The 14,115-nt window shown below is 47.9% G+C and overlaps 1 protein-coding gene across 4 annotated transcripts in view; it reads left to right on the top strand.

Moving 5' to 3' along the window:
• Positions 1-14,115, top strand: part of LOC139576020 (myotubularin-related protein 13-like) — a 162,540-nt gene that overhangs the window by 132,062 nt on the left and 16,363 nt on the right. For all 4 annotated transcript variants that reach the window (XM_071401610.1, XM_071401611.1, XM_071401608.1 and 1 more), the window contains 6 exons: positions 6,791-6,986; positions 7,187-7,314; positions 8,632-8,807; positions 9,033-9,166; positions 9,329-9,530; positions 9,705-9,901. In XM_071401610.1, coding sequence (XP_071257711.1) covers positions 6,791-6,986; positions 7,187-7,314; positions 8,632-8,807; positions 9,033-9,166; positions 9,329-9,530; positions 9,705-9,901 — 1,033 coding nt within the window. The remainder of the gene's footprint in view (positions 1-6,790; positions 6,987-7,186; positions 7,315-8,631; positions 8,808-9,032; positions 9,167-9,328; positions 9,531-9,704; positions 9,902-14,115) is intronic.

The following is a 14,115-nucleotide window of genomic DNA, read 5'->3' as shown; positions in this document are numbered from 1 at the left end:
GGTACGGTGGGATTCGAAATGGTCGGTAATCTGTTTGTTGACTTGGCTTTCGAAGACCTTAGAAAGGCAGGGAAGGATAGATATAGGTCTGTAGCAATTTGGGTCTAGAGTGTCTCCCCTTTGAAGAGGGGGATGACCGCGGCAGCTTTCCAATCTTTGGGAATCTCAGACGACACGAAAGAGAGGTTGAACAGGCTAGTAATAGGGGTTTCAACAATTTCGGCAGATCATTTTAAAAAGAGAGGGTCCAGATTGTCTAGCCCGGCTGATTTGTAGGGGGTCCAGGTTTTGCAGTTCTTTAAGAACATCAGCTATCTGGATTTGGGTGAAGGAGAAATGGAGGAGGCTTGGGCGAGTTGCTGTGGGGAGTGCAGGGCTGTTGACCGGGGTAGGGCTAGCCAGGTGGAAAGCATGGCCAGCCGTAGAAAAATGCTTATTGAAATTCTCAATTATCGTTGATTTATCGGTGGTGACAGTGTTTCCTAGCCTCAGTGCAGTGGGCAGCTGGGAGGAGGTGCTCTTATTCTCCATGGACTTCAGTGTCCCAGAACTTTTTTGAGTTTGTGCTACAGGATGCAAATTTCTGCTTGAAAAAGTTATGGGGAAATAGTATTAGGGGAGTTTCTCACATTCTTCTCTGCAGATCCCTTCAAGCTCTGTCAGATTGGATGGGGAGTGTTGCTGCATAGCTATTTTCAGGTCTCTCCAGAGATGTTAGATCGGGTTCAAGTCCAGGCTCTGGCTGGGCCACTCAAGGACATTCAGAGACTTGTCCCGAAGCCACTCATGTGTTGTCTTGGCTGTGTGCTTAGGGTCATTGTCCTGTTGGAAGGTGAACCTTCGCCCCAGTTTGAGGTCCTGAGCGCTCTGGAGCAGGTTTTCATCAAGGATCTCTGTACTTTGCTTTTCTGCAGAGATGGGATAATATTCTAGAAGGACAACCATCTCCACAGAGGAACTTTAGAGCTCTATCAGAATGACCATCATGTTCTTGGTCATCTCCCTGACCAAGGCTCTTCTCCCCCTTTTGCTCAGTTTGGCCGGGCGGCCAGCTCTAGGTAGAGTCTTGATGGTTCCAAACTTCTTCCATTTTTAAGAATGATGGAGACCACTGGGTTCTTGGGGACCTTCAATACTGCAGAAATGTTTTGGTACCCTTCCCCAGATCTGTACCTCGACACAATCCTGTCTGAGCTCTACAGACAATTCCTTCGACCTCATGGTTTGGTTTTTGCTCAAACATGCACTGTCAACTGTGGGACCTTTATATAAACAGGTGTGTGCCTTTCCAAATCATGTCCAATCAATTGAATTTACGACAGGTGGACTCCAAGTTGTAGAAACATCAAGGATGATCAATGGGAAAAAGGATGCACCTGAGCTCAATTTTGAGTCGCATAGAAAAAGGTCTGAATGCTCATGTAAATGGGACATTTCTGTTTTTTATTTTTTATACATTTGCAAAACAATTTCAATACCTGTTTTCACTTCGTCATTATGGGGTATTGTGTGTAGATTGCTCAGGAAAATGTTTTATTTAATCCATTTTAGAATAAGGCTGTTATGTGTAAAAAGTCAAGGGGTTTGAATACTTTCCAAAGGCACTGTGTATGTACTGAGCTTTTCCGACGCTTTAAGCCCACTGTTTGATGAAATAAGTAAGACACAAATGAATGAAGGGAGCCGGATGGCCATGCTGTGTTCAAATGAACTGACAGTGAGTGCCTGTGTGACTGGTGCGTGTTTTCTCTCTCTCCTCCCTGCTGCAGTGAACAGACAGCACAGCAAGCGTTTCTCGCGCTGTCCGTGCTGAAGCTGCAACATAATTACAGCTATTTTGTTTCTTTCTTGTTTCTGACAGAAGAGTTCTGTTACCAAAATACCTCATTTGTTTGGGGAAAACATTCCCTATTCCCTCAATGCTTGCTCTCTTTAAATGAAAAATATATGCATCGCATGCACGTGACCAGTAGTGCCTGACCTATAACCTATCATAATCACATCAATAACTTGGTTATAACAAACTATGAGTACCATAACACGTGACGGCAAAATGGATGCGGAGGACGTGAAAAAGCAATTCGAAACGGGCAAATGTTTACTGGTTGCTCAGGAGGGAAAGGGGAAGTCAGATCTGTGGAAGAGATTTGACTTAGTTGAGCAAGCGTTGTATGAGTATTATGTGTGCCAAACAGTTGCTGTTAAATTGTATTTTAATCTTTCCTGACCATTTGGAACAGTGTAAACAACACTAAATAAATAAGTGTACCAGAGAAAATATATATATATATATATATACTGTATAAAACCTTTATTACAGCAGACTGAAAACAGTCACATGCATTCATGAATGGCGGTTTATTTATTTATTGTTTGGGCTAATTATTGAAATCTCCCTTGATTTAATTTTAACGCTAAAATGCTTGATTGCATTTCAAAGTACGAATGTATCGTATGCTGTGATGGCATGAACAAATGAATGATTGATTGATTCAGCAGCCTATACTGTATATTCAAATATAGGCCTTATGTCACGTTCCTGACCTATTTCTGTTAGTTTGTTTTATGTGTTAGTTGGTCAGGACGTGAGTTTGGGTGGGCATTCTATGTTTTCTGTTTCTATGTTGGTTTAGGGTTGCCTGGTATGGCTCTCAATTAGAGGCAGGTGTTTGGCGTTTCCTCTAATTGAGAGTCATATTTAGGTAGGTTGTTTCACAGTGTTCGTTGTGGGTGGTTGTCTCCTGTGTCTGTGTCGATGTTACACCATACGGGAATGTTTCGGTTTGTTCGTGCGTTTATGTAGTCTGTTCCTGTGTCAGCGTGCTTCGTGTATTTGTAAGTTCGTTTGTTCAGGTCTGTCTACATCGTTTTGTTATTTTGTTAGTTATATCAAGTATAGTTCGTTTTCGTCTTTGTCTGTTTTGTTTATTTAATAAATCAATATGTCATCACAACCCGCTGCATTTTGGTTCAATCCCTGCTCCTCCTCTTCGGATGAAGAGGAGGAGGAAAACCGTTACAGAACCACCCACCAAATTACCAGAACCAAGCAGCGGGGAAAAGGGCAGCGACAGCAACCGCAGAGATCCCAGGATTCATGGACATGGGAGGAGATCTTGAACGGAGAAGGACCCTGGGCACAGGCTGGGGAGTATCGCCGCCCCAAAGCTGAGCTGGAGAAAGCGAAAGCTGAACGGCGGCGATATGAGGAGGCAGCACGGCAGCGGGACAGGTACGAGAGGCAACCCCAGATTTTTTTTGGGGGGGGGCTAGAGAGGAGTGTGGCTAAGCCAGGTAGCAGACCTGAGCGCACTCCTCGTGCTTATTATAAGCAACGCGTCACTGGTCAGGCACCGTGTTATGCGGTTAAGCGCACGGTGTCGCCAGTGCGTGCCCATAGCCCGGTGCGCTATAGAGCAGCCCCCCGAAAGTGTCATGTGAGTGTGGGCATCCAGCCGGGGCGTATTGCGCCTGCTCAGCGCGTCTGGTCTCCGGTACGCAGTTTCGGTCCAGGGTATCCTGCGCCGGCTCTGCGTGCTGTGTCTCCGGAGCGCTGGGAGGGTGCAGTGCGTCCTATGCCTACGCTCCGCTCGTACCGGGCAAATGTGGTAGTGGAGCCTAAGAGAGAAGTGCGCGTAGTAGGCACTAGATCTCCAGTGCTCATCCACAGCCCGGTTCAACCTGTGCCTGCACTCTGGAGGGTACGGGCTGGTGTAGTATTCCAGCCTGGGGGAGTGGTGCCAAGGCTGCGCACCAGAGCTCCAGTACTCCCCCACAGCCCGGTCCTTCAGGTGCCTCTTAACATCAAGCCTCCTGTAGGTCTCTCCAGCCTGGTGGGTCCTGTGGCAGCCCCACGCACCAGGCTGTCTCTCCGTCTCCTCCCTACAGGTGTGCCCGTCTGCCCAGCGGCGCCTGAACTGCCCGTCTGCCCAGCGGCGCCTGAACTGCCCGTCTGCCCAGCGGCGCCTGAACTGCCCGTCTGCCCAGCGGCGCTTGAACTGCCCGTCTGCCCAGCGGCGCCTGAGCTGCCCAGCGGCGCCTGAGCGGCGCCTGAGCTGCCCGTCTGCCCAGCGGCGCCTGAACTGCCAGTCTGCCCAACGGCGCCTGAACTGCCCGTCTGCCATGAGCCTGCAAAGCCGCCCGTCTGCCATGAGCCTGCAAAGCTGCCCGTCTGCCATGAGCCTGCAAAGCCGCCCGTCTGCCATGAGCCTACAGAGCCGTCCGCCAGACAGGAGCCGCTAGAGCCGTCCGCCAGACAGGAGCCGCTAGAGCCGTCCGCCAGACAGGAGCCGCTAGAGCCGTCCGCCAGACAGGAGCCGCTAGAGCCGTCCGCCAGACAGGAGCCGCTAGAGCCGTCCGCCAGACCGGATCAGCCAGAGCCGTCCGCCAGACCGGATCAGCCAGAGCCTTCCGCCAGACCGGATCAGCCAGAGCCTTCCGCCAGACCGGATCAGCCAGAGCCTTCCGCCAGACCGGATCAGCCAGAGCCTTCCGCCAGACCGGACCGTCCAGAGCCGTCAGCGAGCCATGACCGTCCAGAGCCGTCAGCGAGCCATGACCGTCCAGAGCCGTCAGCGAGCCATGACCGTCCAGAGCCGTCAGCGAGCCATGACCGTCCAGAGCCGTCAGCGAGCCATGACCGTCCAGAGCCGTCAGCGAGCCATGACCGTCCAGAGCCGTCAGCGAGCCATGACCGTCCAGAGCCGTCAGCGAGCCATGACCGTCCAGAGCCGTCAGCGAGCCATGACCGTCCAGAGCCGTCAGCCAGCCATGACCGTCCAGAGCCGTCAGCCAGCCATGACCGTCCAGAGCCGTCAGCCAGCCAAGAGCGTCCAGAGCCAGCCAGCCAGGATCCGCCAGTCATTCTGGTGTTGCCCCTCATTCTGGTGTTGCCCCTCATTCTGGTGTTGCCCCTCATTCTGGTGTTGCCCCTCATTACGGTGTTGCCCCTCATTCCGGTGCTGCTCCTTATCCTGATGATGCCCCTTAATTTAGGTGGGGTTATTTGGAGGGTGGGCATTGTGAGGGGGATAAAAAAGCGGGGATTGATTATGGTGGGGTGGGGACCTCGCCCTCAGCCTGAGCCACCACCGTGGTCAGATGCCCACCCAGACCCTCCCCTAAACTTTGTGCTGGTGCGCCCGGAGTTCGCACCTTGGGGGGGGGGTTATGTCACGTTCCTGACCTATTTCTGTTAGTTTGTTTTATGTGTTAGTTGGTCAGGACGTGAGTTTGGGTGGGCATTCTATGTTTTCTGTTTCTATGTTGGTTTAGGGTTGCCTGGTATGGCTCTCAATTAGAGGCAGGTGTTTGGCGTTTCCTCTAATTGAGAGTCATATTTAGGTAGGTTGTTTCACAGTGTTCGTTGTGGGTGGTTGTCTCCTGTGTCTGTGTCGATGTTACACCATACGGGAATGTTTCGGTTTGTTCGTGCGTTTATGTAGTCTGTTCCTGTGTCAGCGTGCTTCGTGTATTTGTAAGTTCGTTTGTTCAGGTCTGTCTACATCGTTTTGTTATTTTGTTAGTTATATCAAGTATAGTTCGTTTTCGTCTTTGTCTGTTTTGTTTATTTAATAAATCAATATGTCATCACAACCCGCTGCATTTTGGTTCAATCCCTGCTCCTCCTCTTCGGATGAAGAGGAGGAGGAAAACCGTTACACCTAAGTCATTTACGCTATTAAGACTAAACAGGATGCGCTCTTTTGCCTTCAGCTCGATGGTGGATATACAAGCCTACTATACAAAGACCGCTAATGACAACGATATAGCCTATTATTATAATGTTGATCATAATAATAATAACAATAAGGAGATCAATAAAAAGGAGGGTATAGAAGCAAGAGCTACGTGCATATTGTGTGTGACAAACAGGTGCTGTTAGATTACAGTATCATTTTTCTGCCTGTTTGGAACAGTGTAAACAACACTAAATAAATTATAAGTAATATCAGTCTGTTCTAACAAAACAATGGTAAAGCCTTTATTAAAGTATAGCAAAGATTAAAAACAGCCGAACCGGTGAAATTGCTTTATCCATCATTTTTCTGTTGCATGTGGCTTGGTGCTCACGGAATCAGTATTCTATTAAACAAACACTCAAACAGGCAACAGAAGCAATATCTGTCTTATTTCTGTAGATATATATGGATGATTTTATAAAGAGGCACATTTAAGTTAGGCTATTGATTATAGACCTAATTAAGTTGGTTTCCCCTCAATTTTCTTAGACAATTAGGCTAAGGCAAGGGCTGTTTCCTCGTCTCTGCTGCTGCTGCCTCCGCCACCATTGTTTTCAATCCCAATATGCTGGTTAAATTTGCTTTTCCACATAGGGAAAGGCGACCAATTCTACTGAAGATTGTTTCAGAACCGCGGACAGCGACCGTATCCAATGAGGGAGAAAGCGAATTTGTATTAAAATAATATTTGATTTATTAGTGTTGCACAATTTTTTTACATACTGTAACCATACACAATTTCAGTATCACGTGTCAGAGTGATAGACGGTGCCATCCCCATGGCCTCTGCAATGAATTAGTCCACTGAGACAGGCGCGAATCCGACAGGTGTCTTGTGCACCATGAAGAAAAGAAAATTGCGACTGCTCGACTGAAGAAATCTTGGTCGACCAACAGCCTATCGATCAGACAATCAACCAGTCGACTAAATGGGGTCAGCCCTAGTTGACATGCTTAAGTACATGGTGTGTGTGCAGGTATCTGTACATACAGTATGTTCTGTGTTCTGGTGGAGTGTGTTTGACATGTGCATCCTCTGCCCCACCCAGCCTAAGATCCTGCGCCCAGTGCTGCTCCCTGGTGAAGAGTTTGTGTCGGAGGGTCTTAGAGTGGTCCTGGACCCTGATGGCAGAGAGGAGGCTACGGGGGGAATGCTCGGGGGACCGCACATCCTGCCAGCAGAGGGAGCCCTCTTCCTCACCTCCTACCGCATCATATTCAAGGGCTCCCCACACGACCCACTAGGTAAATCATCCAGCTAGCATCTAATTATATCTGTCCCTCTTGAGATTACCCATAAGAAGTTGATAGTGCACTTTGGGATTCCCAATGTTGTGCACTATAAAGGGTATCATTTGAGATTAAGCCTGTTTTGAATGTGTTGTGTGGATGAGATACATTAGCATAGAAGTGTATGTTGAGGTGTCCTGTGTGTGTGTGAGCAGTGGGGGAGCAGGCAGTGATCAGGAGCTTCCCAGTGTCCACCTTGACCAAAGAGAAGAAGATAAGTGTCCAGAACCAACTGCAGCAAAACATGCAGGAGGGACTGCAGCTCCGCTCGGCATCCTTCCAGGTAACACACACACCTACTCCTGTGGATGATGATGAAGATGTATTATTAAAGAGGTGATTATGAGGCTTTGGGCTTTTCCATTATTGATTTCATAGTGGAGGGATCTGTCTCTGTTCGTGGATCTGTGAATCTGTCTCTGTTTGTTCGTACGTTGGTCACACGCGATATCTCAAACAGCCCTGGGTCAGTTTTGACATAACTTGGGTGAATGAAGCGTCTAGCCATAGAGATCTGGCATTTACAAAATTACACTGATCGGCCCAAGGCGGGAACTGTAGTAATTAACTGAAATGTGTTGGTCACACGTGGCGCTGCATCATTCATGGGCGACGACATGTTTACTGTTCCCTTGTCTCTCATTACGTACACAAAGTCCCATTTCTTAGATGCTAAATAGATGTTAACATTGTATGTCCAAGTATGTGAGTGTTCTCTCCTTTTGCCCCAAACCATGTGTAAGATTGCCAGAACATGTACAACAGATACACAGAGAACCCAGAATTACTGATCAGTTGTGACATTTGGAGAGATTAAAGGAATGCATATGCTACAGACTCTGCCCTATATCCAGCCTGATATCAATACATTTCTTGGAAGTTATATGAGTAACCTATGTTGAGTTTGATTTGAAGGAAAAAAAGGCAACCCGTGCACATGTTTTTGGTCTTTCACAATTCATGTAGTGCTGTAAAGTTTTTATGGTTCATTCCTATCTTTTTAGTAACACGGACAATAAAACAGGCCTTTATGTGGGGAGGGGGTCACTTGGCCACTTGGCCTGGCTGGGCCTGTGTGTGCGCGTGTGTGTGTTAGCGAGCAAGAGTGTGTGAGTGTGTGTTACTAAGCCTGGCCAGAGGGCTGTGTCTAAGTCTGGGGTGCATTATCAGGCCTTTATTGAGAGCTGCAGGCTGCTGGGGATTCACAGGAAAGCAGGGGGGTGGCTAGGTCTCCTCTCCTCAGGCAGGAACTGGTGGGATGTTGGGGGTGGGATGGATGGGGAGAGGAGGGACTATCGGGTCAGGGCAGTCAATGAGAAGCGGACCTCACTCTGGAAAGACAGTCTGTGTGAAATATGTGTACATTCCGTACATTCTGTTTCCGATTTGCAATTAGTAGTATTTGCTTCCCTGCGAGGAAAAAAACAACAACATGCGACTAGAAATATGTCATATTTTTGGGGCTTCACAGATGTGCATATCTGCCGAGACATTTTGATTTATGAATGCATTATTTTCCAGCCATTCCATGTAAGACCATATGTTTAATCTGGAGGCAATGAGCTCACAGGTTCCCTGATGCTTCCTGTGTCCCCTCCAGTTGATCAAGGTGGCGTTTGACGAGGAGGTGAGCTCAGAGATGGTGGAGATCTTCAGGAAACACATCCAGAGGATCCGCTACCCTCAGTCCATCTTCAGCACATTCGCCTTCGCCGCAGGCCAGAACGCTCCCCAACTCATCCTTCCCAAACAGAAGGAGAGGAACACGGGTTTCAGGTCAGTCCCACCTCTGAGTAGCACACAGTGACGCACTCCAGTCAACTCGGCAATGTTCTGTTAAAGTTGTTTTGGAGGGCAAGTCCCATGATGTGTTTGAAAGGTTCCTGTAATACCTCCCACAACAGACACTGCCTGAAAGTGTTGAGTAATCTTCCTTATCTGACGCTGGAATCAGACATGATAAATGATGTTATGGTCTCCTCTTTATCCTCCTCCTCACAGGACGCTGTCCAAGACCATTGTGAAAGGAGCCAAGAGAGCTGGGATGATCACCATGGGCCGTCAGAGTCAGACCACGCTGAAGAAGAACGACAGAGGGAGTCGGATGACCTGGCACGAGGATGATGACATCTCAGGTAGGAGCAGACTGATGTTAAACTCCTACAAGGAAGAAGAGGGGGAGTTTTGACAAGCTGGTGTTTCCTGAACGGTCACCTGATCTTGTCTCTCTCTCTCTCTCTGTGTGTGGGGGGCTCTTTGTGTCTGTGTGTGTGCATGTCTGTGTGCGTCTGTTCCAGTGTCAGATGAGGGTGAGCCACCCCCCAGCAGCACGTTGAGGGCATCAGAGAAATCCACCATGGAGCAGCTGGTGGAGCGGGCGTGTTTCCGTGACTACCAGCGGCTGGGCCTGGGCACTGTCACAGCCAGCTCCTCCCGCTCTAAGACAGGAGAGCAGTTCAGAGTAACTGCAGTCAACAGACTCTACTCCCTCTGCCGCAGGTACACACAACGCACATACACTTTGTCATGTCAGATAAGACGTTGGCGCTCTGAGCAATGTAGAAGAGGTGTATTCGATGTTAACTTATTGGTTGTATCAGATCAAACTGCCATCATAGGTGTCCCAGTAGTGGTCTCCATGCTGAATGGGATGATGGTGTGTGTAACCCACAGTTACCCAGGGCTCCTGGTGGTTCCCCAGTCAGTGCAGGACAGCAGCCTGCAGAAGGTGGCCCGTTGTTACAGACACAACCGCCTGCCAGTGGTGTGTTGGAAACACCCCCGCACCAAAGCTGTGCTGCTACGATCCGGAGGCTTCCATGGCAAAAGTGTGGTGGGACTCTTTAAGTCCCAGAACCAATCTTCAACAGGTACGGTACTCACACATACAGTACCAGTCAAAAGTTTGAACACATACTCATTTCAGGGTTTTTCTTTATTTTACTATTTTCTACATTGTAGAATTATAGTGAAGACATCAAGACTGTTAAATAACACATATGGAATCATGTAGTAACCAAAAAAGTGTTAAACAAATCAAAATATATTTGAGATTCTTCAAAGTAGCCACCCTTTGCCTTGATGACAGCTTTGCACACTCTTGGCATTCTCTAAACCAGCTTCATTAGATAGTCACCTGGAATACATTTCAATTAACAGGTGAGCCTTGTTAAAAAATAATTTGTGGAATTTCTTTCCTTAATGTGTTTGAGCCAATCAGATGTGTTGTGACAAGTTAGGGCTATCTTTTGTATACCACCCCTAAGTCCATATTATCACAAGAACAGCTCAAATAAGCAAAGAGAAACGACAGTCCATCATTACTTTAAGACATGAAGGTCAGTCAATGCGGAACATTTCAAGAACTTTGAAGGACACTCATAAGACGAAGAGATTTGCTTGGGCCAAGAAACATGAGCATTGAACATTAGACTGGTGGAAGGTCCAAATTTGAGATTTTTGATTCCAACCGCCATGTCTTTGTGAGACGCAGAGTAGGTGAACGGATGTGTGGTTCCCACCGTGAAGCATGGAGGAGGAGGAGGTGTGGTGGTGTGGGGGTGCTTTGCTAGTGACACTGTGGGTGATTTATTTAGAATTCAGCATGGCTACCACAGCATTCTGCAGCGATACGCCATCCCATCTGGTTTGCGCTTAGTGGGACTGTCAACACACCTCCATTCTGTGTGAGGGCTATTTGACCAAGATGGAGAGTGTTGCATCGTATTACATGGCCTCCGCGTTCACCCGACCTCAACCCAGTTGAGATGGTTTTTCGATGAGTTGGGCCGCAGAGTGAAGGAAAAGCAGCCAACAAGTGCTCAGCATATGTGGGAACTCCTTCAAGACTGTTGGAAAAGCATTCCTCATGAAGCTGGTTATATAAAATGGCGCCGGGGCAGAAGGCAGACGTTTTACGTTCCCCCAACCGATTGTGTTTTTTTGTTTATCTGCATTGTTTGTAACTTGTTTTTTTACTCTTTTTATACATAATGTTGCCGCTACCATCTGTTATGACTGAAAATAAGAGAGGCCAGAGAGCGGGCTGCCTGCTGAGAAGTTGAAGGTGATCGAATATACCCCCACTTCCCTCAATTCTGCTAGCAAATGTGCAATCTTTGGACAATAAAATCGACGAGTTACGCTTAAGATTAAACTACCAACGGGACATTAAAAACTGGAACATCTTATGCTTCACGGAGTCGTTGCTGAACAACGACAACATCAACATACTGCTGGCTGGTTATACGATGTACCGGCAGGATAGAACAGCGGCGTCTGGTAAGATGAGGGGCGGCGGTCTATGTGTTTCTGTAAACAACAGCTGGTGCACGATATCTAAGGAAGTCTCGAGCTATTGCTCACCTGAGTTAGTTTCTCATGATAAGCTGTAGACCACACTACCTACCGAGAGAGTTTTAATGTGTATTCTTTGTAGCTGTTTACATACCACCACAGTCAGAGGCTGGCACTAAGATAGCATTGAATGAGCTGTATTCTGCCATAAGCAAACAAGAAAACGCTCACCCAGGGACGGCACTCCTGGTAGACTTTAATGCCGGGAAACTTAAATCAGTTTTACCAAATTTCTATCAGCATGTTAAATGTGCAACCAGAGGGAAAATAACTCTGGACCACCTGTACTCCATACACAGAGACGCATACAAAGCTCTCCCTCGCCCTCCATTTGGCAAATCTGACCATAATTCCATCCTCCTGATTCCTGCTTACAAGCAAAAATTAAAGCAGGAAGCACCAGTGACGAGATCAATTAAAAAGTGGTCAGATGAAGCAGCTGCTAAGCTACAGTACTGTTGAGCTAGAACAGACTGAAATATGTTCCGGGATTCCTCCTATGGGATTGAGGAGTACACCACAGCGGTCATTGGCTTCATCAATAAGTGCATCGATGAATGACGTCGTCCCCACAGTAACTGTACATACACACCCCAGCCAGAAGCCATGGATTACAGGCAGCATCCGCACTGAGCTAAAGGCTAGAGCTGCCGCGTTCAAGGAGCGGGACTCTAACCCAGAAGTTTATAAGAAATCCCGCTATGCCCTCCGACGAACCATCAAACAGGCAAAGCATCAATACAGGACTAAGATCGGGTTGTACTAGACCGGCTCTGACGCTCGTCGGATGTGGCAGGGCCTGCAAACCATTACAGAATACAAAAGGAAGCACAGCCGAGAGCTGCCCAATGACACCAGTCTACCAGACGAGCGAAACTACTTCTATGCTTGCTTCGAGGCAAATAACACTGAAACATGCATGAGAGCAGCAGCTGTTCCGGAAGATTGTGTGATCATGCTCTCGGCAGCCAATGTGTGTAAGACCTTTTAGACAGGTCAACATTCACAAGGCCGCAGGGCCAGACGGATTACCAGGACGTGTACTGCGAGCATGCGCTGACCAACTAGCAAGTGTCTTCACTGACATTGTCAACCTCTCCCTGTCCAAGTCTGTAATGCCAACATGTTTTAAGCAGACCACCATAGTGTCTGTGCCCAAGAACACTAAGGTAACCTGCCTAAATGACTACTGACCCGTAGCTTTCACGTCTGTAGCCATGAAGTGCTTTGTAATGCTAGTCATGGCTCACATCAACACCATCAGCCCACAAACCCTAGACCCGCTCCAATTTACATACCGCCCCAACAGATCCACAGATGATGCGGTCTCTATTGCACTCCACACTGCCCTTTCCCACCTGGACAAAAGGAACACCTATGTGAGAATGCTATTCATTGACTACAGCTCAGCATTCAACACCATAGTGCCATCAAATCTCATCAATAAGCTAAGTACCCTAGGACTAAACACCTCCCTCTGCAACTGGATCCTGGACTTCCTGATGGACCGACCCCAGGTGGTAAGGGTAGGTAACAACACATCCGCCACGCTGATCCTCAACACAGGGGCCCCTCAGGGGTGCATGCTCAGCCCCCTCCCGTACTCCATGTTCACTCATGACTGCACGGCCAGGCACAACTCCAACACCATCATTCAATTTGCCGATGACACAACCTGATCACCGACAACAACGAGACAGCCTATAGGGAGGAGGTCAGAGACCTGGCCGCCCTCAACGTGATCAAGACAAAGGAAATGATTGTGGACTACAGGAAAAGGAGGACCAAGCACGCCCCCATTCTCATCCACCGGGCTGCAGTGGAGCAGGTTGAGAGCTTCAAGTTCCTTGGTGTCCACATCACCAACAAACTAACATGGTCCAAGCACACCATGACACTCGTGACTCGGGCACGACAAAACCTATTCCCCCTCAGGAGACAGAAAAAATTTGGCATGGGTCCTCAGATCCTCAAAAGATTCTACAGCTGCACTATCGAGAGCATCCTGACTGGTTGCATCACTGCCTGGTATGGCAACTGCTCGGCCTCCGACCGCAAAGCACTAGAGGGTAGTGCGAACGTCCCAGTACATCACTGGGGCTAAGCTTCTTGCCATCCAGGACCTCTATACCAGGCAGTGTCAGAGGAAGGCCCTAAAAATTGTCAAAGATTCCAGCCACCCTAGTCATAGACTGTTCACTCCTCTACCGCACGGCAAGCGGTACCGGAGTGCCAAGTCTAGATCCAAGAGGCTTCTAAACAGCTTCTACCCCCAAGCCATAAGACTCCTGAACATCTAGTCAAATGGCTACCCGGACTATTTGCATTGCCTCCCCCTCTCCACACCACTGCCACTCTCTGTTGTCATCTATGCACAGTCACTTTAATTAACTCTACCTACATGTACACACTGCCTCAACTAACCGGTGCCCCCCTGTATATATATATTTTTTATTTATTTACTGCTACTCTTTAATTACTTGTTACTTTTATCTCTTATTCTTATCTGTATTTTTTTCAATTGCGCTGGTTAGGGGCTCATATGTAAGCATTTCACTGTAAGATCTATACCTGTTGTATTCGGCGCATGTGACTAGTAAAATTAGATTTTATTATTTTGAGATTATGCCAAGAGTGTGCAAAGCTGTCATCAAGGCATATTTTGATTTGTTTAACACTTTTTTTGGTTACTACATGATTCCGTATGTGTTATTTCATAGTTTTGATG

The sequence above is a fragment of the Salvelinus alpinus genome, chromosome 5 (genome assembly GCF_045679555.1).
Source record: "Salvelinus alpinus chromosome 5, SLU_Salpinus.1, whole genome shotgun sequence".
Lineage (NCBI taxonomy): Eukaryota > Metazoa > Chordata > Actinopteri > Salmoniformes > Salmonidae > Salvelinus > Salvelinus alpinus.
Note: the sequence above shows the minus strand (reverse complement) of the source record. Positions and strands in the feature narration are given on the sequence as shown.